Source organism: Aedes albopictus, chromosome 2 (genome assembly GCF_035046485.1).
Source record: "Aedes albopictus strain Foshan chromosome 2, AalbF5, whole genome shotgun sequence".
Classification (NCBI taxonomy): Eukaryota; Metazoa; Arthropoda; class Insecta; order Diptera; family Culicidae; genus Aedes; species Aedes albopictus.
In genome coordinates, this window is record NC_085137.1 from 360,410,615 (window position 1) to 360,438,468 (window position 27,854).

General features: G+C 36.7%; 1 protein-coding gene across 5 annotated transcripts in view; it reads left to right on the top strand.

Moving 5' to 3' along the window:
• Positions 1–27,854, top strand: part of LOC109403764 (protein furry) — a 460,946-nt gene that overhangs the window by 82,767 nt on the left and 350,325 nt on the right. For 3 of the 5 annotated variants that reach the window (XM_062852871.1, XM_062852872.1, XM_062852873.1), the window contains 4 exons: positions 7,497–7,577; positions 7,873–8,192; positions 8,505–8,687; positions 17,295–17,438. In XM_062852871.1, coding sequence (XP_062708855.1) covers positions 7,497–7,577; positions 7,873–8,192; positions 8,505–8,687; positions 17,295–17,438 — 728 coding nt within the window. The remainder of the gene's footprint in view (positions 1–7,496; positions 7,578–7,872; positions 8,193–8,504; positions 8,688–17,294; positions 17,439–27,854) is intronic. The other 2 variants (XM_062852874.1, XM_062852875.1) reach the window with 1 other exon arrangement.

Consider the following 27,854-nt stretch of genomic DNA (forward strand, 5'->3'; position numbering starts at 1 on the left):
GAAGACATTCAAGAAGGAAATGCCGAAGGAATTCCAGAAGGATACATGGAGGAATTCCATGAGAAATTTCTGAAGAAATTTGAGAAGGAATCCCCGAAAAAGTTTTAGGAGGAATCCCCGAACGAATTCCATGAGGATTTTCCGAAAGAATTCTAGAAAAAAAAAAACACCGAAGGAATTCAAGAAAGAAATCCCGAAGGAATTTTAGGAATCCTGGAGAAATTGCATGAGGGATTTCTGAAGGAATTTCAGGAGGAATCTTCCAAGGAATTCTAATAGTAATCACCAAAGAAATTCCAAGAGGAATCCTGGACAGAATATCAAGAGGAATCCCCGAAAGAATTTCAGGAGGAATCCATGAAGGAAGTCCAGGAGGAATCCTAAAAGGAATTCTGGAAAGAATTTTCAAAGGAATTCGAGAAAGAATCCCCAAAAGATTTCGAGGAGGAACAATCAAAAAATATGCAGAGGGAACCATCGAAAGAATTCCTGGAAAAATCCTAGATTAAAGTCCATGAGGAACCCCTGGATGAATTCCAAGAGGAATTCCCGAAAGAATTCACAGTAATTCGCAAAGGGATTTCTGCAGGAATCCTCAAAAGAATTCCAGTGGGAATTTCCAAGGGAATTCGAGAAAGAATCATCAAAGGATTTCTAGGAGGAATCAACGAAAAATATTCAGAAGGGATCTATGAAGTAGTTCCAGGAGAAACTACTGAGGGAATTCCAAGAGGAATCCACGAAAGAATTCCAGAAGGAAACCCCGGAGGAATTCTAAGACGAATCCTCAGAGGAATTCCATAAAGAATTCCCGGTTTAATTCCATGAGGGATCCTCAAAGGAATTCCAGGATAAATCTCCGATGAAATTCGAGAGGAGAAATTCCCGAAGGATTTCTAGGAGGAATCAGCAAAGGAATTCCAAGAGAAAACTCCGAAGGAATTCCAGGAGGAATCTCCGAAGGAAGTCCAGGAGGAATCCCCAAAAATAATTCTAGAAACAATTTTCAAAGGAATTCGAGAAGGATTCCCCAAAGGATTTCTAGGAAGAATTATTTAAAAATATCCAGGGGGAATCCTCGAAGAAAACCCCGAAAGAGAATCTAGGAAGAATCCCCGAAGGAATTCCAAGAGAAATCCCCTAAATAATTCTAGAAGGAATCTCCGCTGAAATCCCAGAAGGAATTTTCGAAGGAATTCCAAGAGGAATCTTTGAAGGAAGTCAAGGTGAACCCCTGACGGAAGTCAAGGAGAATCCCTGAAAGTAGTCCTGGAACAATACCTGGAGAGATTTCTGAAGGAACTTCGGTAGGAATCCCTGAAGAAATTCAAAAGGAATCTCTGAAGAAACATCTTGCAGATGAATTCCTGAAACTCCTGGAGGAATCTCTGAAGGAATATCTGTACTAATTTATGTAAGATCTTCTGTAGGAATTTCTCAAGGAACTTCAGAAGGAATTCCTGCTGGAACTCCTAGACTTATTGCAGGTATTCCTTCAGAGAATTCTTCAGGGATATCGCCATATTTTCTTTCCGGAATTCCACTAGAGATTGCTCCAATAATTCCATCTGGATTTTTCAAAAAATTTCTGTAGAAATTTCTCCTAGAATTTTTTTCGGAAAATTTGAGTAAAGGTTATTCAAAAATTAATCAAGGAATTGCTCAAAAAATGTACAAAAAATACTTTAGGAGTCCATCTAATTGTTCCTTTAATAACTCCTCTTAAAATTATTGCAGACATGTTTTTTTTTTCAGATTTTTTATCCAGGGATCCCTACAGAAATGCTTCCAGGAATTCGCTTATAAACTTTTCTGTGATTCCCTAAGGAATTCATCATGAGATTGCTTCCGGGATTCTTCAAAGGATTTCTTCAAAAAATCCTCCCAGATTTCATCCTGGAATTCACCCCTTCTGTGGTTCATACAGGAACAACTTCCGGGATTATATGAAAAATGCCTCCAAGCACTCTTCTTGAAATTCTTGAATTCCTCCTGGAATTCTTTCGGGAACTCCTCCAGGAACTGCTTCCGAGATTCCTGCTGGGCTTTCTTCAGTAACTCCTCCAGGGATTCCTTCAGGAACTGCTACAAGAATTCTTCCAAGAGTTCTTCTACATATTTTTTTTTTAGAATTCCTTTAGAATTCCATCAAGAATTTCAGCAATTTCTTCAATACTTTCTCTTGGGATTTCTTCAAAAACTTCTTCTGGAATTCCCTCTGAAACTGATCCTTGGATTTCTTCCTGGGATTCCTCCAGGAATTCCTGCAGGAATACCTCCAGAAATTAAAGAGGTTTTATGCCTTTTTGAGAAAGATTTCGTAGATGAAGAAATCACTTAAAGGGGCTTTTCCCTCTTTCAAAATTTTTAGTTAAAAATAAATAACAATAACAATAACCTCCAGAAATTCTTTCAGGAATTGTTCCAGGATTCCTGTGTGAATTCCTTACAGGAATTTGTCCAGGAATTCCACTAAAAATTTCGCTAGCGATTCTTCTAGAGATTGCTCCAGGTATTCCTCTAGAGATATCTCAAGGAATTCCTCTAGATATTCCACCAAGGATTCCATCAGGAATTTCTCCAGGAATTCTTTCAGGAATTCCTTCAGGAATTCTTTCAGGGATTCTTCCAGCAGTTTTTTCAGGAGTTCTTTGAGGGATTCCTCCAGGAATTCTTTCAGGGATTCCCCTAGGAATTCATCGAGGGATTCTTCCAGGAATTCCTCTAGGAATTCATCCAGGGATTCTTCCTGAAAGTTATCCAATGTATCTTCAAGAAAATCCTCCACAAATTCCTCCAGGGATTTCTCCAAGGATTTTTTCAGGGATTTCTTGAGGAATTTATGCAGGGACTCTTCCAAGAGTTCCTCTGGAGATTGTTCCATGTATTCATCTAGAGATATCTCAAGAAATTCGTCCAGAAATTCCACCAGGAATTCTTTCAGGAACTCCTCCAGGAATTCAACGAGGGATTCTTCGAAGTTTTCAGCATCAGTTAACTCTTAGTCCTCATAATTTGAGATAGGATTCCAAGTTTCTAATATATTTTACAAGTCTGGCTCCAGATATAGAATAACCATGCTTCTGCAGAGCTTTAAGGTGAAGATATGATGAAGCCACAGCTCAAATTTTCAAGAGCACAAATCTGAAGAAGTGGATGTCGTATTGCGTTGGAAAGTTGATCGATTGGTTACCCGCTGGAGGTAACCAATCGATCAACTTTTCAGCGCAATCCGACATCCGGATCCTCAGATTTGTGCTCTTGAAAATTTGAGCTGTGGCTTCGTCATATCTTCACCTTAAAATCTACTTTAAAATTAATTATCGGTTGAAAATACTATACGTATTCATAGCGAGTGGGTAAACATCAAGTAGTTTTTAGAATTAAAGTGTACTGCTAGTACAAAAGATTAGCTTTACTGAAGTTCGGTGAAGGTAAGGTTTTTTGTCGAAGTATGCATTTTTTTTGATTTTTTTGTATTTCTTTTTTTTTAATTGCTGAAACTGGCGAGTAAGTCCAACAAAAAATGCCAACTTCAAGCAACAACTTGAACTCATTTTTTTTCAAAAACCAAGTAAAATCTAAAATTTTACCCTTTTTTAAAACTTTCGATTGAAAACTCATAGTTTTAGAATCGATTTCAGAACGCAGACAGTAGATTCAATATTCAATATACTCCAGGCAAGACCTTTTCAATACAAAATTTTAAATAGAATTAAGGAGAAATCGAAATTCTAGAAATAACTCTTCTAGAAAATGGATTTTCCAAAGGAGTATTTGAAAATTAGAAAATGGCTAGCAATAACTTTCGACATGCGTTAATAAAGACTTCGCGACCCATCAAAGATCAATTAGGGACCCTGCAGTGGGTCGCGAACCCATAGCTCTATGGGTTGCTCTAGGTATTCCTCCAGGGATTCTTTTAGGAGTACCTCCTGGCATTCCTCCAGGGATTTGTATGGGGATTCCTCCAGAGATGCATCTAGGCATTCTTCCAGGATTTTAACAGGCATTTCACCAGCGACTCCTCCAAAAAATTCACCAAGAATATCTCCAGGAATTGCACCAAGAATTTCTCCAGAAGTTGATCCAGGAATTCCTTCGAAAATTCCTACAGCCATTCCTCCAAGAATTTCTCCAGGAAATCCTCCAGGGATTCCTTCAGAAATTTTCTCAAGAATTCCTTCTGTAATTCCTTCAGGGATTTCTTCAAGAATTCCTCTTGAAATTCCTCCAGGAATTTGTTCAAAAGTTCCTCCAGAAATCGCCCGAATAGACCATTCGCCCGAATAACCATTCACCCGAAAAGACCATTCGCCCGAAACTCATGCGCCAATTCCATGCAATTTCTTAGGACAAGTTTTTTTTTTTGGTTTGCCATGATGAAAGTGTAAGGACAGGCCCATGGTGTACTTAGCAGTCTTGTGCAGCATCACCATCCTGAAACATATTACGGTTGACAAGTGAGAAAGTTCCCGCATTGTATCGATTCATGGGGGAACACTCATCTTCTCACAAAATACAAAATCGTAAGAATGATATCGTGAGAGTGTAGGGTAAAAATTAACCTGTGTAGGGTAAAAATAAACCTCGTAACGTCATTCGGCATATGACAAGTGTTTATGTCACTCACATGAGACAATACTCGATGACATCATAAACGAGCTTCACTTAAATGTTACTCAAAAGATGGTCATGACTTAGTATCCGACTAATCGCAAGAACAGCTGGACTAGCACCAATAATAATCATATCAGCTTAGTTTGAAAGAACGGCCTATGTTTTGAAAAAGGCCTAATTGCTTGTGAAAATATTACATATTAGGTCATTAATTGTTACAGCATTGCTGATCGAAAGGATAAAGACAATACTTCAGCACAACCCCACACGTTGGGCGCCATGTTACAAAAATAAAAGAAATTAATTATTACAAAGTATTATCACTTCACGATACACATAGAACCTTACAAATGCACAAATTAGGAACATCACAAATTAACGCAGCACAACACATAACATAAATGTGCCCTGTTATCCAGATGGATAACTCCTTCCGATCACAGGATGACGAGGTTTCATTTATTGGTTTGGGTCCATCAGTCATCCTGGAATTGTATTTTATTTGGCAGTTTGCCTTTTAGTTCATAGTATTTGACGCTGTGTTCATAGCTTGGTTTTGTCTAGGGAAACTAATCCTAATCGGGCATCCCATTTCGGGTTTCATCACTAGAGTTCTATGACTTGAAGACTGTGCCAGGGAAAGGTTTACGTCTCTAGTACCGAAATGGCCTGAATGTTGGCAATCGAAATAAGATTGCGCACTTTATGGGCCTGTATTCTACCAGAACCCTATAAATGTTAATTACTACAAGGGGAATATTTACAAGTTAAAATTCAACATGCAACACAAAGAACGCACGTATATGGAACTTTAAACACAGTAAAGAATTATTCTGTCTTATAATTGTAACAAATATTTATACCCGTAACAACTTCTAAGTTAATAGTGTTCACGACTGATCTACTGAACTACGTTTCGTTAAAATGAACAATAATTGATAAAAATTAGAACGTGTGAGCTAATTCAGCATTCTTATTTGAACAAGCTGTTCTTTTGAAATCATGTTTGGAATCCAGAAGTTGCAAAAACGTCAAACGTCAAGGTTCCCCATAACAGAATAATTTAAAAGAACAGCCCATGATTGCAAGAAAGGCAAATTTCTGGTAACACATGACATAAAATTGAAGGTGAAACTAGAAAGAAAAGCCTATTAACAAAAGAAGGGACAATTCCAATCAATGTTTCTTCCGCTATATTGCCGAAAATGTTTGTAACAGTATAAGTCGTAAATCAGACTGTGTTCAAAGAAAGCAAAAACCTCTGATGAAAATGGTTGCAGTAACTTTTAGTTGATAATGGCGGTCAGCCATACGCGTGGACGACGCCTAAACTGATTTCAGAAAGTGTTCTAGGTTATTATGGTTTTCGGGCGAATGGTCTTTCGGGCAAATGGTCTTTTCGGGTGAATGGTCTTTTCGGGCGAATGACTTTCGGCTGTTTGTTACATTCGGGTGTATGTCATTCGGGCATTTGGAATTCGGGCGAATGGTTTTCGGGCGAATGTGACAGAACCCCTCCCGGGGTTCTTCAAGCGATTTCTTTAGAAATTTATCCCAGGGTTCCAAGAGACGAACCAGCCAAGGGCTGAAAGTCTCTCTAATAAAGACAAATCAATCAATCAATCCCAGGGTTCCACTCATATTTACTCTAAGGATTCCTCCGGGAATTCATCCAGGGATTCCTCCAGGTACACTTTCAGAAATTCCTCCAATGATTCTTACAGGGTTTACTCCAGACATACCTGCAGGAATTCCTCTAGGGATTTCTCCAGGAATTCCTTCATCGATTGCCCCAGGATTTCCTTCAAGGATTGCTCCAGGAATTCCTGTAGTGATTCCTTCAAAAATTCCTCTCTGGATCTTTTCAAAAATTTATTCAGGGGCTCGGCCAAAAATTTCAGAAATCGTTCATCATCTTTTCCTGGGATTTACCCAAGATTTTTCCAGAATTACGGGAAGATGTTTTGAATTACTTAAAGGATTTCTAAAGGAATTCCTCCAGCGATTTGTACTGGAATGCTTTAAGACAATTTTAAAGGTATATAGGAGTCAGGAAATTTTCCAGGAATTCTTTCACACGTATCTCCGAGAAATTTTTAAGAATTCACCCAGAGAAGACTCTTTCGGAATCTTCCCAGGGTTTCCTCTAGAAATTTTTCTAGAAAATGCACTACCAATTCCTCTAGGAATTGCTTCGTGCAGGAATTCCCTCAGGTGAATTCCAAGATTTTTCCAAGAATTCCATCATTAGAGAGTTCTCCGAAAATACTTCGAAATTCTTAGGATGACAACTCGAGGATTTCCTCCAGTGATAGTTTTAAGGCTTTTACAACCTTCAAAAATTCTTGCAAGGGTCCTTCCGGGAATACGTCAATTGACATTTGTATAAGATGAGTATATGCAGTATAGGAGTATATAAAATTGTTTTAAGGACAGACTTGTTCGAATCCCTAAATGGCCGCCACAATAGCCGATTTTGGAACCAATTCACGATTTTGAGCGCACAAATCTCTTCGTAAATAAAACCAGCGCACCTGATTTTCTTATTTTAAGCTTATTACAAGTGAGCAAGAACAGAATAATAAAATGCATTGTTGTTTGATGCTTGCTTCTTGAGATTTGTGCGTCTGAAGTTCTGATGCACTTTTGAAGTGGGATTTCAAGACGTTTGTCCTTAAAGTAATTTAGGTAAGGTTGTAATCGGAACAATACAACTGAAGGTCCGCCAGGCCTCTCCTCTAGCAACGACAATGGTCAATTAGGTTAATTCCGCAAAGTGTACAAACAGTCCTAAATTCCTCTCGCACATACATATTAAAAAAATAAATAAATCATTTCATGATTCTGCGTTTCGTTTTTTATTTTGCACTCCACAGGTGAAAATTCTCATGAAGGCCCTCGGCATCGTGGAGAGTGAACCCCCGCTGATTGATGTCATCGATAGGTGCTGCCCACAGGTGAGCGAACGTTTTTTATTTTTAATTATTTCGGCCCTTACAATTATGGCTATTTAAATGTTTTCGTGAATACCTGATGCCTGCTGTGAAAAGAGTTAATTAGTTTGATAAAAATTTGAGCTCCATGATTGGGGCATGGTGGAATGTGTTTTTCACAGTGAATCAATTTAGTAAATTTGAAAACAGCGTTGATTGGCAGAATAAATTGATAAAGTAAAGTTTGTGGATACATATTATGTATGTGCTTTGCAACTCGATATAGCAACTGGTGTTTGTTTGTTTTCTCCCTATGCAGGTGCTCGAGAGATGCCTTCACATGTTGCCACAGGCCGACCGCACCGCCATGCTGAACGCCAACGTAATCGATCTGCAGTGGATAGTGGACCGCAACAGCGGGGTATGGACGGTGGGGCACATCGAGGATTCGGCGAAGGCTTCCACATTGACCCTGTGCCACTCGCAGTCCTCCGGTCAGGCGTACGACCCGTGGAGTGTTTGTTTGTTCGGGTTTATGGAGCGTCAACATGTCCTGCAACATTGTCCGACGGCGGTGGCACAGGCGTGGCCGATTTGCTACCAACGGGTGACCAGTCTGTTTACCGTGATTGATCCGACGTAAGTTGTTTGGCCGGGGCGCTGAAAATTGAATAGGTTTGTCCGAATTGTAGTGCATAACAAATCAAGAATGATGTGGTTACTCTATTTTAACGTGCTGATATCCATGCGTTAATTTGAACTCTTTAGGTTAGATCCCCTGGAACGTAGTTTCATGATTTGTTATTCATTCTATCCGGGAGCTGTGTTGCACATAACAATCGAACAACAAATTTAATCATTGTTTAAAAAAAAAAAACAGCAACTCGATCTTTTTTCGTAAACATTTTCCACCCGGATTTCCTAATGTGATTTCTTGTTTTTCATCCTCAGCCCGGTCAGCGACAACCGTGCGTCGTTGCTGCGCAGTTCGGCTCCTCCGAAGAAACCCATATCCGAAGCTCAGCGTGATTGGTTGGCCCATTTGTGGAAGAATCAGGTGGCGCTGGCCATGCGACTTGTTCCGCAAATGCCCAGCGTAGCGGTGCGTTGTGCCTCGCCGGATCTCAGCCTGAGGTAGGACCTTTCGACCACCGATACTTTATTGTTGTCTCAGTGTCTCTAGTGTGGTGTAGCTTTTCGGATTGTGTTTTGTATCATTTTTATCATTATGTTTCTAATGTTTTGTTATTTTATTTTTATGTGTTTTGTGTTGGTTGGAATCATAATTCTACTCGTGCTCAATAAATTCGTCATAGGTGAATAGGATCAAAATTATATTAATAATGCATTTGAAGATGAGCAGAGCAGCCCACACTGTGTATCGAAAAATGTTTATTATTCATACTGTCTAGTTACACCTACACACTTTTAATAGTGCGATGGATCACGGGAATGAGTGGGTTTACTATCCGTATTGAATTAGAAATGGAATACAAATTTAGACTACCTACTAGAATAGCGTGTGTGCGTGAAACGAGTGCAAGGGTTGTACGATTTATGTGTCATTTTCCATTCATAGAATTTTGTTTTTCTTTCAATGCATACTAATGTTGTTGTATATAGGCATCGTGAATACTTCCATTTACCCTAGAGATTGGTTTGATTTTAGATCAACATGGACTATTGTTGGCCTCTGTGAATAGTTAGTGATATCATCGTAAAGAAATGTAACAAATACTCGAATAGACGTTGTGATGCAAAACAGTGTAGATATCTACAAAAACAAAGTGAACGCATTTCAAGCATCGTTATATCCCTTTCGGGACGGAGCGCAAAAAACTGAAATTTCCATACAAATTGTTCAAATTTGGCTCTCTAGAACTATCGGACTTATTAATATATCAACATTTTTTCTATGGCATTTGTAAGAACTACTCTTTAACTTTCGATTCCTAGCTTTGTCCACCTAGATAAATCAAAAATTAAAAATTTGCGACAGATAAAACTTTTTTATGTTTTACAAATTTTGCTCATTTTTTGTTTAACTTGTTGTGGTAAATCTCACACACAACATAAACAAAAGTTTATTTGCACACATGCAAGTATATGTAATGGCTCAATATGTAAAACAATTTACATCAGATAAACCAAAGACTAAACAGTTGAAAAAAATACGCAAAACTGTTATTGCTCAACAGCACAATTGTGCTGATTCGTCACGAAAGGCATATGTATATTGTACATTTATCAGATTTGCTGGTTATAAAAAAACGAAAAATTTGTAATAATTCATAACACAGTTAGATGAATAATTCTGAAATTCAGATATTGAAAACAAAAAAACACTTCATGAATTTTAACGCTAATGCCAGTTCTCCACACATTCAGATACCTATGAGTTTTCGAAAAAAAAACATGCCCTGGTTGAATTTGAGCACATAATAGATTGAGATTTTGTGGAACTAAAACACTTATTCAATCTGAGCATGCACCATCATACACTGAAAACATTCTACACGTTCGAACCACACGTTTCACTTATGAATTTTCACTGATTGGAAAACATTTGATTTCAACGTGTTCAACGACTGGGTGTAGATACACTTTTCGAAATCATGTGTTAAAAACGTCAATCTGAAATCATTTTTGTCAACTGTCTTAGAATATCAGTAGCAGAAACCCTGCTGCGAGTTCCTGTAACTTCCATGAAAGCCTCCTCAAAAACTTCTCTGAAACTCACTTGAAAACCTTTTTGAAGTTCCTTGAATTCTCGGAAACCACTCCGAAATCCCCCTCGAAACCTCTTCGAAGCATCCGTAATGCGCGCGTTTGGAAGTGCGCTGGCAACAGTGATGGGATTGTTTTCATCGTGAAGCAATTCACGAGTGAAAAGCCAACACAAGGCTTACTCATGATTCCGAGAGTAAACATTGTGTGAGTTTATTCGCACCCGCCTGCTTCGTTAGTAAGAAGCAAAACGAAAACAAACACACTCATGAGTTTTAATTTAAGTACGAAAAACTAGTGGGACTACAGAGTAATTTACTACGGCCGAAAATTTCTAGCTAAGCCTAAGTGGGAAGAAATATAGAATTTTATACAATTTAGGATAAACGTGCACTACGCCATCGCTAAACGTGCACTACGCCATCTTGGTGCGTAAATCTTAACATCTTATGAGGGTTGAACAATAAAATAGAATAGTTTTTCCTAAACCTTTGAAGAAATTGCTAGGCTAGAGAATTTTAAAAATCTATAGGGGCATCTGGGGTAATACGCACTGTCGAGGCAAAACGCACCCCCTTTGTTTTTCAGGGATTATCGATTTTAGAGCTTTGAAACCTTATCAGTCTAATAGAACGTCTTAATAAATAAGCATCTGGAAAATTTTACATATCTGCGTTACGTAATTAGTGAGAAAAATGAATAAAATTGAAAAGCACGATTCTGATGTAATTTTCCCGATCGTTTGTCGAATGATTTGATGGTGAAAACCGACCAAACATCTAATGCTGTTATGTTTATTCAGTTCATTGAGGGCAATGCTAAGCATAGGAAAAATAACTTAAACAGTAATCAACGTAAATTATATGTTTTAAACTATTTTATTTTTTGCTATTGATTGGGGCAATATGCACTCCATTGGTTGGGGCATAACGCACCTTTTGAAAACAAGCTGTAATAATATCTTTGAGTGCTCTGTAAGTAATCGCAAACAAAATTGAGCTATTGTTTGTCTTAAAACCTTGTAAAACATGCATTTTGTCTGAGAAGTAAAAAGATTTCTAAACTCGACGGTGCATCTTGCCTCAATGTTGTGGTGCGTCTTGCCCCTTTGTTTGAGTGCATCCTGCCCCATTGTTGTAGTGCAATTTACCCCGAGCAAAGGTGCATACTGCCCCGCATAAACATACGAAGCCGTAATGTTAGTCTTTACAAAAAACGTTATTTTCAAGAGCTGAACTGTATTAAGGCTGAAATTTTGTATGGTTTCTCTTAGAATGAAAGTATATGCAATGAATGCATGCATTAAACCAATAAATTATTGCCTTTTTATATGCATTTGGACGCATCTTCCTTAAGTGGTGCGTATTACCCCAGAATCCCCTACTTGCTTAAAAAAACGTAAATCCAGCAGAAGAAATATAAAAATGCTAAGAAAATTGTGTCAGAATACAGTCATGCTCCGATTTCATCACCCCCTTTTCAAAAATGTCTTTAAACATTGTGCAAAATCTATACGCATAAAAAAGATTTTATCGCTGCAAAGCGTGCTTTCAACATCCACCTTTAAAATTAAAATTAAGGGCTGACGAGCAAAGGGCGTGAAAAAATCGGAACATTACTGTATTAACAAATGAGAAAGTTAGAAGCAAAGGGATGTTAGTGACAAGAACCCACTTTTGTGTAAATAAGGTTTAAACATTTTCGCCAATTTTTCATGCCATACAAAATAAATGGAACTTCAAATTCAACCCAATTTTCTAGACTCTAGAGTTCTTCTGCTTCTTCGACAAGAATAGTTTCTAGGTATTCTTATATGAATCTCCCCAAGTAACATTCTGATAACCAATTAGTCTAGTAGAGGTTTTGAGAACTATAAAGGTTTTTTATAACTTTAAAACCGCATACTTTTTATTTTATTTTTATGGTGGTTCTAAGACCCTCTTCTAGTCTATTTGACTAATAGTTATTTATGTAACGAGTTGCAAAAAGTTGATATTTTCAGCACGAGTCGTACATTTATCCAACGAGGCTTGCCGAGTGCTGGAAAATCAAATTTTGCAACGAGTTCCATACAACATTTTATGCAACGATTTTTTTTATAATGCAACTCATTTGAGTTGCATTATGAACATTATGCAACTCATATTAGTTGCATAATGAACCAGTATGGACAAGTAGGTAATTATGTTACTGAAATGAGTAGTATTAAATTGAAAATATGGTACTGAATTGTATAAAAAATGTTACTAAGGAGGTTTAAAGATTGAAAAGTTCCATGAGAAAATGCTGTTGTTTTTGAAGTGCAGATAGGCATTTTTCTTTTGATTTTTCACTTGTACTAACCAAGATGCCTTCTAGGCTGCGGCTTATTTTTAAAATTTGTTGAAACCTAGAATTCGTAAGCTTTTTTAGATTCAAATGACATAAAAAGAGAAACGTCGGGCTTTGAGCCAAAAATATTGGGATTTAGAGGTGGCGCAATCGGCTCAAAGTTGAATTTTCGAGTAATAAAAAGGTGTTTTTGTAATTGCGTTGCGTTTTCCCCTACTTTTTACTCGTGGTTGTAACGTTGAAACGGCCTACTTTTCTTCACTAAACCAAAAGTGCCGAAAAGTACTACTTTTCGGCACTTTTAAGAGTGCTGAAAAGTAACACTTTTCGGCACCTTTGTCAGAACCCACTTTTCGATAACTTTCGAGGCAACCGTAGACACAGCTGCTGCTTCTAAATCCTCTGATGAGCTTGAATCCGAATCAGGACTATCCAAATTCAGATTAAGACTGCAGATTGGGCGTAGAAGCAACAGCAGAAGCTACTTTTGCTCTTGCCCATGGTGCGGTTGCGGTATGACGACGACGGGAGTTTACAAATTTCATACAAATTGTCATAGCCTACCTGATCACCTGCCTGATCAAACAAAAGCACTACGCTGACGCGCATGAATGCTGCCACGTGGTTCGTCTTGATGCATGTACATGTAGCAAGATCACTGGCGTAGCCACGGGGGGGGTTTAAGGGTTAAAACCCCCCCCAGAGCCAAACATTTTAGAACAAATTTCCAGTATAAAACGCTTTGTGATGAAAAAAATTTTCGGCTGCGCCGCTATTTTTAACCTAGGGTTAAATTACATTGTATATGTTTACGAAATGTGAATGTCAAATAAAAAAAAGGTATTATTGAACATCGAAAACCCCTCCCAGAGCAAATTTCTGGCTACGCCACTGAGCAAGATTATACCAAGAATTATACTGAATGGGTATTTTTTGCAATTACAAAAAACTTTGTATGCAACTCGTTGCAAAACTCCATTTTTTCAGCACTCGTCGTATTTATCCAACTCGGCAAGCCTCGTTGGATAAATGTACGACTCGTGCTGAAAAAATTATCATTTTGCAACTTGTTGCATAAATAACTATTTTACAAGTGCCATAACTTTTCAAATTTTCAACCGATTTTCTTGTACCGACTTTTTGAACCCTCCAAGCCGAATACCCTCTTCGAATGAGCGTAATCAGTTTTGTATCCTTTAATTCCACCCTATTTTACTTATCCTTTGGCAGATACGCGTATTTCGACTACCACTTGTAATCTTCCTCAGTGTCAGTTATCAATCAGTGGAGCCTTCCTGAGACAAACGTGGAGATGCAGCGATTCTCGGTCTCTACAACAACGTTTGTCTTACTAACATTCCTTTTCATCCTCGATGACCGTGAGGACGTGGCCGGCGCCGTTATTGAACTTAATATAATTGAGAGTTATCGAACTGTGCACATTGAGAATGTTGTGCTAGTCCCAAGCCCCATTCATTGGTTCTCTGTACAATTTCGATTGCTCCGGTCAATCACGGAGTAGCAAGATGCTACTAGCAACTACGAATTGTGCGGTCATCTATGCTCATGCTCATTAGGAGCATTCCTGATAAAGTTTGGGTAAAATCAAAAGAATTTCAATAACAGAACACTAGACAATGATCAGACAAAATCTGCAATTTCTTTGATATCATACATTTTCTATACAAATTCAGCCTTAGAAACCTACCTGGTTTTCTGCAGTTCTTGGACTCTACCGCATAGATAATATTTTCAATAAGATCAACCGTTATCTTAGGACAAAACTGTTATTTTTAAAAGTTTTCAGTAAAATGCACTTTTAAATAACATAATACACAAATGAATATATGCTTTGCTGGATTTTTTTCGCATCTTCTTTTCGATCTGCAACGTGCTAAGTACAGGGTACGTATTATACTGCCCCGAATGTGATTGTTTTGCTGGAAATGCAATATTTATTTATTAAATTTCTGTTGATGAGTGTAAAAAATTCACTCTTTTGTATTGTTCTAGAATAGTTACACTAGTTTACAAAAAAAAATGAAAGTCATGAACTTCTGTCAACGACCAAAATTTTTGATGCTTAATTATGTGCTGATATCAAGATCGTGATTCATTGAAGTAGAATAGTTGGTGGAATTTACTAAAATTCAATTATCTTGCGTTGCAGTCAACAAATTTTCATTTTGTTGCAAAAATAGAAAGCAGAATATAATATGTTTCGATCATCTGAACATAATTTTTGATTCAAATTAGTGGGATTCGAGATATTGGTGATTATATTGGCAAATCTCCTTAAATTTGAGCAAAATTAAAAAAAAAAATAAATAATTGTATTTTTTTAGCAAGAAAAAATCAATGTAAAAAATCTTGGTGAAGCGGACCTGGTGTGATGATTAAAGCACGTGACTATTATGCCAAGGACCTGGGATCGAATCCCACTCCCGACAAACTCACAAAATGTGAGTTCTTTTTTCGGAAGGGAAGTAAAGCGTGCATCTCGAGATGAACTAGTCTAGGGCTAAAAATCTCGTTAATACAGATAGAAAAAAAAAATAAATCTTTGAGGACGTACATTTGAAATATTAGATGTTAGCCATCAACAGTAAAATTTTTAGCTCAATTGGACCATTATTTACGGAAAAATAACAATTTTGCCTACAAATAGAGAAAGTCGATTTCAAATTCAGCCTTGTATGGGAAGTCGAAAAAAACCCACTCTACTGTAATTTTGTTCCTTTACATTTTCGAACTCAGGGCATGATTCTACACTTAAAATGATCATCAGCTTACCGAGTTCAAAAATGCTGTAAACTAGTGTTATTTATGTAACGAGTTGCAAAAAAGTTATTTTCTTCAGCACGAATCGTGCATTTATCCAACGATGCTTGCCAGGCCAGGGTTGTAAAATGTCACGGAAAAAAATTTCATGCATTTTTTCAGTTCCATCCATTATGGTTCTGAGATGACAAAAAATTGGTCTACATGGTTTATGCACGGCCCCCAGCTCCTAAGAAGTGTGTTCGATATCCACCACATTTTTTTAGGCGAACTATTTTGCCAGTCATTTTTGAAAGGCTCAAACCTAAAGTTCCTTCCGAGTTTTGACAGAAATCACATTTTTGGTAGAAGAAATGAATAATATTTTAATAGAGGATCAACCGTTATCTTACGACATAACTGTTATTTTGTTTCAAAATTTTCAATAAAATACACTTTTCTATAACATAATACACGAATATATGTTTTGATGGTTTCTTTTGCATCTTCTTGTCAATCTGCAACGTATTAAGTACAGCACTTGAAACGTTATAAGCAATCCCGAGTAGAGGTAAAATACTGACGATCAAAACATGATATTGGTTTGATTGATATAAGAGATAAAATATCTGAAAATAATATCTGGAAAATGTTCCTGGAACATCTGAACAATATCAAAATTTGATATTTCAAGATCATACGAATAGCTCGCTGCTATTGGTTAGATCTTACAAAATCTAATTTAGATTTGATGATGATGTTCCAGGAGTTAATTTTTGATTTTATTTTTAGATCTTTTATCTCTTATGTCAATCAAACCCATATCACTTTTTGATCTTCATATCAAAATATGCTATTATTGAGCTCTTTCCCTCTACTCGGGTAACTGCACAAATTTAGCTAAAGAGTTAAAACATTTGGATTTGGACTAACCATTGGCGTAGCTAGCTTTTTCTTTTTTCTCACTCACTCTCCTAAACAAACACGAGAAAGAGAAGGACGAAAGGGGGGGGAGGGGGGCACAGGCCCCCTCTTGCATCGCGCTCATTCTCGTGTTGGTCTAGGAGAGTGAGTAAGAAAAAAGAAAAAGCTAGCTACGCCAATGGGACTAACGTAGATTTGACAATTAACATGATAAGCCTAACAACTAACTGAGTGAATGGACTGACTGATGGATATTTTGGATTGTCATAAAGTTTACCATATTGTTTAGTTATATGGGCTACACATAAAGCAACGTACTTTAAGATAGTAACTGCGTATTTAGTTACTTTTCACTGATTTGATATATCGGATAGCCTCTTTTTTAATTTTCTCTCATGAAGTGCTTTACAGTTGTGTTTGTGGTGATGGGAACAGTTGTAACGCGTTAAGTGTATAGCTGAACAATAATGGATAATGTCATGACAATATGAACACGATTCTTTCCCAACATGTAATTCTTTCTAGGATGTAAATAACGACTGTGTTTGTCGCTCACTCAAATGTACATAAACTTATACCTTTTCGGTGACCTCACATCACAATCCATTGTTTGATCGACACACATCACATGTGTAATACTCACGGTTATGGTTTTGGTTCGGATTACGTTGTTTTGCTTTTGGATACTTTTTCCATCGATTGATTTAGATATTCAACAATTAACTTTGATTCTCTTTTTCTTTCTTTATTTATGACCGCGGCTAACCGACATGAATTCTCCGGGGGTCGATCGCGATACTTTAACAACAAACCAAAAAACAACTACTCTTCTACTGTCAACTATTACTGTGTACCTCTACCGTTATTACTTCGCAAATTGCTTCTATTGCCACCACCACCACCACTTCTCCCGATTCTACTATTGTTTACAACTACCATCTATACCACCACCACCACTACTACAACCACCACCACCACCAACTACTACTACTACTCTAGTCTGCATGACCAGTCGGATTCCCGCTCGCTGTCCGACTCGTTGGACAACATTCCGTCATCCGTGTTTGGACCAGAAGGAATCGTAACACGTTTCACCTTACCTCTATCCTATGGCCGCAAAGACGCCAGACATAAGAGACAAGGGTAATGTTTCGGCAGTAGTTCATTTTTCTTTATATTCTTAAGTATTATCATTTCAGTTTTACCATTACCTTAAGAGCGATACCACGTTTGAGTTCATTCAGTATTTTTGGTTTAGTGTGTGTACATGCGTAGTGCGCCAGCAGCGTCATCCATCCATTTTTGCGCTCATCATCAAGGGGACGGGCCTTGTTATGATCGATAAGAAATGTTTCGTCGGGATTTGTAGAATAATCGTCATGAACACTGGTCTTGAAATTCATACGCACAATTCATGCCCATACCATCATCGTTGAAGGAGTTGCAAGTCTTGCGACCGCTCGCTAATTGGAATTGTGTTGGATTAAATTCGAGTTTTAAATATGAGAATGTTCCAGTTAGCGAGTAAATGCTGTGGTTATCCATTATAGTGCTAGTTTTGTTATGATCTGGGCAAGTTCTGTAGCAAATGCTTCAACATGTTTCCCCCTGATGTTAGAAATTAGTTGCGCAGCTATTAGATTCTAGATGGATTCTGAATTGCATTGGATGTTTAGGCTCTAGAGCATTAATACTTAGATATAGTTCACGATGATTTTTTTCTTTCAGGAGAATAACTTGCATAAATATCACACAGTTACTTCAAATTGATTTGAACAATTATGAATAAATCTTCAGTAGGAAATCCTCAGCAGTTTTGAAAGAAATCAAATTAATTAGGTCATCATCAATCAAATTCACGTGAGCTAATATTCTCACATTGAGGGCACCCTTCTAGGGATTCCAATTACTGCTCAATAGCCAATATTATAGCCATTCAGTGTAACTACTTGTAAAATAATGGAAGCAAGAAGCCAAATCAAGTTTCAACCCCTCTGCAGCTGATTAAATAACTTGCTATTTGACTCGCCAACGTACTGAGATATGCTTCGAGACGAACAGCCAAAACTTGATTGGTTCACGTAGCTTTGTATAAATAGCGGCTACTTGGGAACAATAAAAGCATTTACTTCACAGTGTTTCAACATTTACGTTGAACACTGAACAGTCAGATGTAAAGACAGCTTAGAGCCAAAATATCTTTGAAAAATAAAATAACAATGGCTATAAGGCTTTGTTCTTTTCAAGCAAGTCTATTCAGCTTCTAATAATAGGAGAGTGGCTGGCGTACAGTAGCGTCTATTTTGGATGCAACTTGTACGATAAATTCCAATTTTGATTTTCGGGTGGTGGTAAGTTGAACACAGTCGGGTTTAAGTTTCGGAACGATTCAGACTTTTTTCGTTCTCATTTAATAACAGCTTTTCGATTTAGGAAAACAGAAATAGCTATATGTAGTAGAAGCTAAGTATAGCATACATTAGATTCTATGGTCCAACGAAAAATTACTTATTTGATGCAAACCACACAAAAAATGCTAGAGCTATTGAGAATTTTCAGCCCAAAACACTAAAAATGTAACTTCTAGAGAAAATTTCGTATACGACGAGCGCGGTTTTTTGGTGGTGTTGTACTTTTTATAACGGCGTGCGTCCAAAAGGATTAAACGCATTTTGAAAAATCGTTTGAAAAAGTTCAGCCTTTTTCAAAAGACAGTCAAGATAAACTTTGAAGAAACTAAGTATGCAAAGTAGTTTATCTAGTTAAGGTCTACACACCCAGAAAGTTTCATTGTATTCTGAGAGGCTGCTGCCAACACCGAATACGATTTGGGGTGAAATTCGTCTTGAGCTCAGAACATCAAGAAGAACTTTTGTCTAATTCGAACTTTTGCCCCACCTTTCTCTATATTTGCGTGTAAAGCAAACCTGCATTTGAGAGATTGTTCAAGAAAAATTTAATTGTTATCAACTATAATACTTCTGCAGATGACGTGCTGCAGAGTTACTCCGAAATGATAAGAAAAATTGATGTTATGGAAATATGCGAAAGCTTGGTAGGTGGGTCGCCATGTTATATCATAGTCATGTTATAACATGGCGACCGTGGCATTGTACCAGTTCACCGGATATTCGGATTGGTTCGTTTCCCGCATCTGATACAAGATGATAAACACCGACCTAATCAAAAGTTTTGGTCTCTTTCGTCGGGCAACTGCAAGAATGTTAACCAAAATTGAAATTCTCAATGCCATACCAACGAGATTGTCTGCGATAATCTTTTGAGAAATTCATTAGTTTACGCGCTTTTTCCATCCTAACAGGCGGAATACTGTTGAGCAAGCAAGCATTGAAAGATAAGTTTACAAATTTCGTTACACATTTCTGCGCTATACTAAAATTTATTGTTTCAAAACTATTTTTATGTGTTGAAATACATCTACAAGCTTTTGTTAAGTACTCTGTACCCGTTTACGCTAATAAAAGGTTTTATTGAAATTCATATGTATGCATTAAATGATGATTTTGGATTGCAACCACTCAAGAAAATTTAATACTTTCGGGCGTTTTTTGTGGGTTTTATCAACCCAGCATTCAGGGATGTTTAATAAAAAAAAAAACAATTTTTCAGCACTTCCATAGTTTATTCACTACGGTTTTCAATTCTACCCCGACAGCAAAGTTAAAGATTTTTGTTCCAAAGAATATTCAACTGATTGCAGTAAAACTTTCAAATTCGTTGACTGATGGAATCCATTGTCACAGTTATTGTCGAAATGATCGTAATTCTTACAATGCATCAACACCACCAAACAATCTTCCGTCTGAGAAAATTCTACTACTTAGAGTACTACGGAAGCTAGCGCGACACAATCGATTTGCGATTGTGTTGCAAAGTGCGGAACTTTGGTGGGGGATTTAGTTTAGCTAACTGGAGACCCAAAACAAACGTCCAGTATTCCAAAAGAGAAGGTGATGAAGGACCAGAAGCCAAGAAAGCATGATGAGCTGATAAATAGGAATCTGAAGAAGAAAAACACTAGATCGTTGAGTAGAAGCACTTTAGAGGACGAAGTTGTTGAAGCATCAAATGATTTCTACCCAAGCAGGAGAAAATAGCTGTGCGATACCAAATTCAGGGATGAAAAGTCCAATACCTACATCCTGAATGAGGTATTGAAGAGCCCTGCATAAGAAGTAAAACATGGGTGTTTCAAGCGAATATCTGGTGAATAATAACATCAGGTCTTGCAAAACCTCAATAATAACACAGCGCAACATTTTTTTGTCTCAAGAGCAAACTTATGTGTCTCCGAAGGATTTTGGGCCGCTGAATCTGAATCCGGCCTCAGATTTGCTCCAACACGTCACAATTTTGAGCTATACCTCAATTTATAGGGCAAAATATGCGATTTTGGGCTTTTTTGGCTACAAGCCATTAAGCAAGGTAATATTTTTTTAAGCAATCAAAAGGTTAGTTGGTCAATTAACATCTAAATTAACGACTCATGCAAAATATTTCGTTTTACCTAATCAAATTTGATAGATTTAAGCATTTTATGTTAGTATGAAAACTTGCATGCAACTTTTGGAGGGTGACTTGTATGAGAAATGTCGTACCTAACATAAATCGTTTAACCTTCCGTTAATCGCGCTGTTGTACTTTGTACAACACATGAGAATTATCGACTATTACTTTGAAACCATCTTTTCTATCGATGTCAACCCCAAATGTATTCTACAGGAATCTTATTTGGAATATTATAAGACCTTTTTTGAAAACAGTATAACTTCTTATAATGCGGAAAATTGAAAATCGCAATATGAAGAACGTACTATATTTAAGATAAGATAGACAGTTGAATGTGAATTAATGTATTTCAAAATCTAAATGATCTAGAAATATGGTGTCTTCGGTAAAGTTACTTGGGATATCAAGGGCCTTCGCGAGGTGATCTGAGAAATTCAGATTTGAACCGATAGGCGGCGCTAGTGAGCATGTAATTTTTATATCCCATATCACTCAGGATCCTGAGTACTTAGAAATATGGTGTCTTCGGCAAAGTTGTTTGGTTGGTTAAACACTAACAGATGGGGAGCCGTTTGGTTTGAAACTCCACATCTAGGTGGCGCTAGTGGGCATTGAAATTTTATAACTCATACATCTCAGGACCCTGATTACTTAGAAAGATGGTGTCTTCTGCAAAGTTGTTAAGTAGATCAAACACTAACTGATGAAGACAAGTATGATGTGGAATTCCACATCCAGGTGGCGCAAGTGAGTATTCAAATATTATAACTCATATATCTCGAGATCCTGATTACTTAGAAAGATGATGTCTTCAGCATTAGCTGTTTAGTAGATCGAACACTAACTGATGGAGAGCCGTATGATTTGAAACTCCACATCTAGGTGGCGCTAGTGGGTATTCAAATTTTATAACTCATGTGTCTCAGGACCCTGATTTAGAGGTGTGCGCCGAATTAAAAATGATCGGCGGCGGCGTTTGCGACTTTTTTGATCGGCGGCGGCGGCGTGATCGGCGCGACGCCGCAAGGATATTCGGCGGCGGCGGCGGCGGCGTGAATCGGCGTAGCGCAATATTTTGATCTTCATCTTGAGAAAAATAAAAGATTTGAAAACTAAACTTTGTAACGCGATTATTGAAGAAACAGCCAGTAACATCATTGCAGGTTTATAAAACTACGAAACAAAAAGATATTGAAACATATTCAAGTTTTAAATATGTTTGGAACCTGATTATATATTTTTTAAATTATTTTGAACAGCTTGAATTCTAAAAACTTGTTCGCTTTGTATAAAAAATAATAAATAAGATTGATATAACACCAAAATCCACAGAATGCTCGAAGCCTATTGAACATTTTAGTTTTCATTACATTAGGGCATTAAGATTTTTCAGTCGAGAAATAAACAATCAATTAAATCTCAAATAATGAATCATTTTTTATTTACCAGTGGGTTTGTTAAAAATATAGATCTGTATGTTAAGATAAGGTAGTTTATTTGAAACTTTGCGTTGAATTCATATATTTTTATGAAAAAAAAAAACATGAAATGGACCATCAATGTGCAGTGTTTAACATATGTCAAAACACTTTCCAGCTAGTCAAGGAGAGACGTTTTGCACAACTGGTAATTGTCGTGGATAAAAATAATTTTATCTACGTTTTTTGGGTGTAGTTTGGTGCGTCTTGCTGAAATAGTAAGACCTGCAACGTTAAACACTCTTTCGCTGGGGGTGCTCGTTGCTGGAATACACAGCAGCTTGGCGGCTAACGCAGACAGCCACGGAAATTGTACTCGGCGTTGATTCCAATACTGCAGAACTTCGTCATCTCTAACATGGTTCGGGTGAGCTGTTGGTATATATGCCTGACATTCTTGCTCAATCATCGAGCTATTGTTGATTTGAGACAACGAGTGTTTGACGGCCAATGTTGACATGTTACTTGACGTAGATGAGTTGGATGATCTGACGGCAACTGAAGCGATGTTCACATCAGTCTCCTTGATTTCAGCGTGTACAATTTCAATAAGGAATTCGGTCTTGCTTTGGTTCCTCCGACTCAATTCCTCTGAAACCATTTTGAGATTCATGAATCTAGGATCCATGATGGACGCCGCCAGTACCAAATCAGTTATGAGAAATCTTCTGTCAAATTGATTCTTCATGCTGGATTTCATCTGTACAACTGCAAGTGAATCGTCATCTTTATCTTCTAGACATTCAGCCAACTCTGACCGCAAAATCAGTGCCACATTAATCGACGCGTTTTTCTCGGAAGATAGTATGGAAACCACAGCCTACAGGAAAAATATGGATAAAATGAGCAATTTTATAAAAAAACGTTTTAAAAAACAAACACGTACGATCTTTCGACAACTTTTCATTTTTTATCTGTTTTAATGTATTAAACATTTTCAAATGTCTAATGAATCTTTATCAAAATAAACAAATAATGCGGTTCAATACAATTCATCGTTTTTTGTTCAAAACATTATCAAATGCTCTTCAAATTCAAGAGAATTTCACCTTCTTAAGTCTTTGTTCAGATCAAACTACCTTGCCTAATTTAGTGACCAGCTAAAGGTTTTAGGAGATTTGATGAAAATAGTTGCAGTCTTTTACCGTATTTTTTATATCGTATTTGCAAATGCTTATCCATTATTTATTTAAGTAACTAGCACATATTTTTCATAGTGTCCTTTATATGAAATGTTTGTCGATTTTTTTTATTCTGATGGTTCATTCAATGGTTATTTCACATTTTCTGAGTACCAAGGTCTAGCTTACTTTCCGGAAATATTGTTAGTTTTCAACGATCCACTGCAAATCTTAAAACCCAGATAACTTTTTTCTAAAACAGTAATTTTCACACCCTAGAATGAATAACTAACTATACAAATGGATGAAAAGTGTAACTATCATTGATTCTTTCATATAATGTATTGTTTAAAAATATGTGTTTTGTTTCCATGGTTCAAATTCTCTCATCACCCACCCTCACATTTGATCATCAAATAGGGTGACAATGGGTATTATCGGCAGGTTTTTTCTGTTCGTCATGGCGGATTTTTGGCAGCTAAGTTGCCTCTGAAACTTGGCCATATAATTCAGCTTAGTTGGGAAGGATTGAGTTCAATAGGTTTCAAAAAACCCACAAAGACGAAGAGAATAAAACGGCCGAGAATAGGTCATTTCCCCCAAATTGAATGTTGTACAAGCCAAACTATACTAGAGAGAAAAAAAAACAATTGACAGAAAAAAAGTTTTTCAATTGAATTCTTATAAAATGTGCTTTTTGATAAAGAGTCGTAAATTCACAATTTCAATAGATCGTATATTGTTTTCGTTAAGAAACAAGCATTGACACTTACCTCGAAAGGTTGCAGAAATTTCACCAAATCTTCGACCAAGCACCACTCACCAGGGCTGAACATCAGATCTGGTTTATTGATCCGTCCTAGTATTGTGTTGATACCTGCTCTGTTGTGCCCAAGACTTTTCAGCATGTTCAGCAGAGCATGCCAACGTGTTTCTGTAAAAGTTTTTAGGGTTGGAGCAGGTTTCGATAGATCGATACTGAAGCTTTCGTCTGGTTCAGTATCGTCCGGTTCGTTTTGAAGCGGGTACTGTTCTTCTGTATCTAGTATTTCACCGGCATTATCAATAGTAACTAGCAATTCCCTATGGGCCGACTCCACCTCTGCTTGCAGCTCATGGGCTCTATATCGCAAGGCAGAGATGGCCATTCGAGCTTTTTTGACAAGCTCGTCCACCCTAGCACATTGTTTCAGTGCTCCGTTAATGATCAAATTGTGGAGACCATGGCCAATGCACAAATGGTTTGGTAGCCCTGCCAGTCGGCATGCCAGTTTCACGTTGGCTCCAGCATCAGTGACTGCATACAGCATTTTATTTTGTAAACCAAATCTTTGTTTTAAATCGAGGATTACATTCTTAATGTTTTCGCCCGTTTTCTTCTCGTCCATTACCTGTGTGGTGAGTGTAATTTTTACCACTTTCATTTCAGCTAAAAGTAAACGTGAGTTTGAATAAGTATTTTACATACAATGACTTAATCAAGATGTTGCACTCTATAGATCGGATTCATATTTCAAACATATTCCACGCCATGCATCTTCGGTTTAATAATTAAAAATACAATAGTCAGTTTCATTGACGTGGAAGTTGTCTGATTTCATGAAGTATTCGAAAAACAATCAATGGTTAAAATCTTTGGCTGAAGTTTAACTAGCAAGAAATTTTACTCAATTACAGTGTATCAAACAATTGTCCGTACAGCGATTTTTTTCGCCTTATTTTTTTTATTCAAATGCTTACAACGTTTTTATATGCGAACCAAATCTGCTGAAATTTGAGCCATGAGTATGAGTTACCCATACATACATTGCAGGTTATTTGCTAAAATCAGAAGAAAGATTAAATTGGTAAAAGAACTCTAAGCTAAATTCTTTTCAGCTAATTTTAAAAACATTATATGTATACCAGTTGTACTGGTTGAAACATTTTAAGTTTTTTGTGTTAAACTTTACACTTATGGCTTTGATATGCAGCTTTATTTGGTATGCTATATCCACTACAAAAAATATGAGATATATAAAACTTTAATCAAATTTATTCAATCTCGCTCGAAAAATCTTGAATGTAGCATTGTATATAGTATGTGATTTGTCAAAATTTTACGTATAATAATGTATGAAAAAGTTGTCTACATCTAAATGAAAAATTATTTTAGCGAAAAAATTGTTATATGAGCAATTATTTGACATGCTGTAATAACTTGAAATTGTTGTCATAACTTACCATTCGTGTAATGATACGTAAAAGTTATGTAGGATCTACGCCGGTAGCCATCAGTCCACAAATCGAACGTCAATGCTCCGAAACGACCGGAGTGAGCAATTAGGTCCTTCACATGTGTCATCATCAAGCCATAGATGTCACTTAAAGCCTCCCGAGACACCGTAGTCCGGCAAGGGAGCTTATCATCCTTTCCAACAACACCGTACTTCTAAATAATTTGTAAAGAAAATATATGTTCAATTTTTACGCATGCAAAAAAATCCATTAAAGACAAAAATGCTCTTGTGCGGGAAAACGTATATATACATTCTTATCTTTTACAATTCTTGATTATGTTTGCTGTTGTTTCTTTTAATATTAGAAGTAAATTAATATAGTCTACAGAAATTTGCAAATTTCAGATAATGCTAAAGGCCAACAGCACATAAATTTGAATAAAAATAAAACGTAAAATGCGGATTCAAACTTTCAAACAAAACCACGAAAAATAAATCAATTGGTATGAGTAGTTTTCTCAAAACAAAATAATTCAACATTATTTCAACGGTTTTATGACTTATAAGTGTCGTAGTGTCGGGCATTATTATATTCTTAATTTTGATAAAGTTTACTGCGTTATTCAATACATATTGTGTGACTCCACAAGCCTATATATAATTAATATGTTATTAACCGAACTCAGAGTTGCTTGTGTACAAGAACATTTTTGCCTTAAAACTAGATTTTGTCATAACATATATTACACATATGTTTATATGCTAAATGGTTCAGCTTTTTAACTCACTTTCATGAAATCACACATGCCTTCATCATGAGTTGCATCAAACGGTTGCAAATCTCGGCAAAACCATAATGCAATATCACGGCTCAGCATTGATTTTGATGATTTGTTTGTCGATGCAGAAGTTCGTGGAGAAGCTTGGAAGTAGGTTTTGAGTGAAGGCGTTTTTTTCTGTTGACTATTATCATCCAATCCATGGTCTTCACGGAGATGTCGTGTTAGATTACCAGTGCTAACAGAAACAGCATACGACTTGATTGAAAACCTGTAAACGAAGAAATGCATACGAACTAAGTGCCATTAGTCCTACGCTCCCAAATTCATAACCTATTCAAAATCATGCGATTGCGATTGATTCTTTTCTGTTTTATTTGTGCTAACCTTTAACAAAAATATATAAAAAACAAACAGCGTTTTGAAATAAGAGCACATAAAAATATCGATATAGTTTAACCAGAATTATCTTAATCCAAAATCTAGACCAACATTTTATTTTTCAGGAAACCCACAACTCCTAAAAGAATTTCTTTAAAAGGAGAACAACAATTTAATATAAATTCCACTTCCGTGTCAGAAAAATGTTGTCATTCGCTTTACACAGTGCAACACATAAAGAGTATACTCAATTTCAACCTCAGTTTCTGAAAGTACCTATAAACACTTGCAAAACAATGTTGGGGTTTTGTTAATTTCCTTAAAAATTTTATTTTATGTCACTTTCAAGATTTTGGCTGGAAACTACAATTATTTGGATTTTCTTGATGTTTGCTTGGGACAACATGTTCCTAGCTCAAAAATAAACAACTTTCAAGGACAGATTTTCAATTTTACATAGTGTTTTACTGTAAATAATTCAAAAATGACATATTCGTATAAGTGTTGGTCGTCGTTCGTGAGTGGCTCATATATTAGTATGACTATCTTCCATATAAATCTTGACTGCGGATAAATTTGCTGAATACTACAATAATCTACCTATAATGTTCTATTTGCTGTTGTTTTTTCAGAAGCACTACCTATTTACATTTTGATTGATATACCTAGATCACTTTTCATAAGTTTTGACGTCGTTTGATGGATGCCAATAGGGTAGGACGGGGCAAGATGGCCACCCGGGGCAACATGAGCACCCCTCCGTTTTACTACTTTTGTGATGAATTTTGTCCAAACAACATCATAATCCGTTAGAATATAGTTCATCCTGTTTGTAAACCCAAAAAAGGTACTTTTTAATGAACGAATTAAAAATATCGTCAAATTAGTCAATTGCATGGATTTTTAGCATTTTCTTATAAGAAATCTTCAAAATAGAATAAGATTTTTACGCCAGAATCAAATTTTTACCATAATTCTGGTTATCAGCCAACATTACTAGCATACTACAGAGCATTTTAAGTTATATTAGAAAATATTTTCTAACAACAAA